This window comes from Lupinus angustifolius, unplaced genomic scaffold (genome assembly GCF_001865875.1).
Source record: "Lupinus angustifolius cultivar Tanjil unplaced genomic scaffold, LupAngTanjil_v1.0 Scaffold_387, whole genome shotgun sequence".
Lineage (NCBI taxonomy): Eukaryota > Viridiplantae > Streptophyta > Magnoliopsida > Fabales > Fabaceae > Lupinus > Lupinus angustifolius.
Window position 1 is genome coordinate 288,789 of NW_017727795.1, and position 1,500 is coordinate 290,288.

Genomic DNA, 1,500 nt, shown 5'->3' on the forward strand with positions numbered 1-1,500 from the left:
AGAACAGAATGGAATGAAAATGCACCTTACATAGAATAGAAGTTATGTCCTGTTCTAACTAACATGCCTATGCCTATCAAACACTACCTATGTTGATTGTTGAAGGCTAGTCCAACGGAAAGATGGATAAGAAATTAAAATCTACACCGGAGTGTACTAAATATGAGAAAAAGATATATGCATGGATAATGTAAGAGTTTTTTATACACTGTCAATGCGTCATTAATTCTTAGATAAAAATAACACAAATGAATAATGGATGATGCAATAGTTATATATAAATCTCTATCCTATCAGTATAGATATTACTCTCATAAAAATTGGAAGCTGAAATTATATTCATATTTTTTGACATAAGGCACAAACCATTATTTAAATTCCCACTGCAGTTTCTGTTGTTGTCACATTGCTTTTATCACAATTGCGACTGCAATTTCTGTTGTTGTCACATTGCTTTTATCACAATTGTGACGGCAGTTGATGTTGTGGTTACAATGCTTTTACCAGAATTGCAGGAAAATGAGGCCTCAATTGCTATAAACTCCTAAACCACAATATTGCTAGCACAATTTTTGTCATTGAGGAATGCAATTTAACAATGGCATACACATTGGGCCGTGGTTTTAATACACTAAATCTTTGAATGTATATTTCAGAAAATGGCTACAGGTGGAGCAGCTCCTGCTAGAGGAAGTGCAGCAGCTACTGCAGGCATGCGGAGGAGGAGAACGACAGGTGGTGGGGCCTCCGGTGGTGCAGCAGGGACCATGCTTCAATTTTACACTGATGATGCCCCAGGACTCAAGATTTCCCCAAACGTTGTTCTTGTCATGAGTATAGGCTTTATAGCATTTGTTGCTGTCCTTCATGTGATGGGTAAGCTGTATTTACATAGGGAGGCGTAGGTGATACTGCAGCTCAAATTGATGTAATTTTTACATTTGTTACAGTCTTGCAATGCATCAAAACTTAGATTTTTAGTTTTAGGATCTATCCACCTTCCCTTATACTTGTTCTGGAATTGAAGTTAGAACTTTTTGTAGTTTTTCTTACATCCGTTTTTTTGCATACTCTGCTTTGGGTTATATAGTTAGAAGAACGATTTTCATCTAAATTTGTAGCTTAGAGTTAAAGAGTATGTTGCCCTAATTTTCGACCTCGTGACTTTTGTAGAGTTGCTATTATATTTTGTATGGGAAAAATGTAGAAAAACCATTTATCCTAATCATATTGGGCTTTGGAGTTTTAATATCCAAATTTAAGAGTCAGTTACATAATAGAGGAGATGTTAGCATCCTATCTGTCTTCTTTAAACGTTATTTCTCACTAAATTATATCGCTTTTTTTATTTTATATTTTAGAGCTATTTGGTTATTTAATTGATTATTAAAAAGAAACAAAATTTTATTTATTTATTTGTTGTGCCTCACAAGGTGAAACCCTCCTCCTACATATTCCTATGGTAAATAAGAAATCAAGACTATATAGTTTTTTTGTTGA

General features: G+C 34.2%; 1 protein-coding gene across 1 annotated transcript; it reads left to right on the forward strand.

The window, feature by feature from the left end:
* Window positions 1-656: 656 nt before the first annotated feature.
* On the forward strand, window positions 657-1,007 carry LOC109341176 (protein transport protein Sec61 subunit beta-like). The gene has a single exon (XM_019579019.1). The coding sequence runs from the start codon at window positions 660-662 to the stop codon at window positions 903-905; it is 246 nt and encodes an 81-aa protein (XP_019434564.1). The 5' UTR covers window positions 657-659; the 3' UTR covers window positions 906-1,007.
* The last annotated feature ends 493 nt before the right edge of the window (window positions 1,008-1,500 follow it).

Excerpts from the sequence above, each read along its gene's own strand:
- LOC109341176 (XM_019579019.1), top strand. The coding sequence starts at position 660 with ATGGCTACAGGTGGAGCAGCTCCTGCTAGAGGAAGTGCAGCAGCTACT.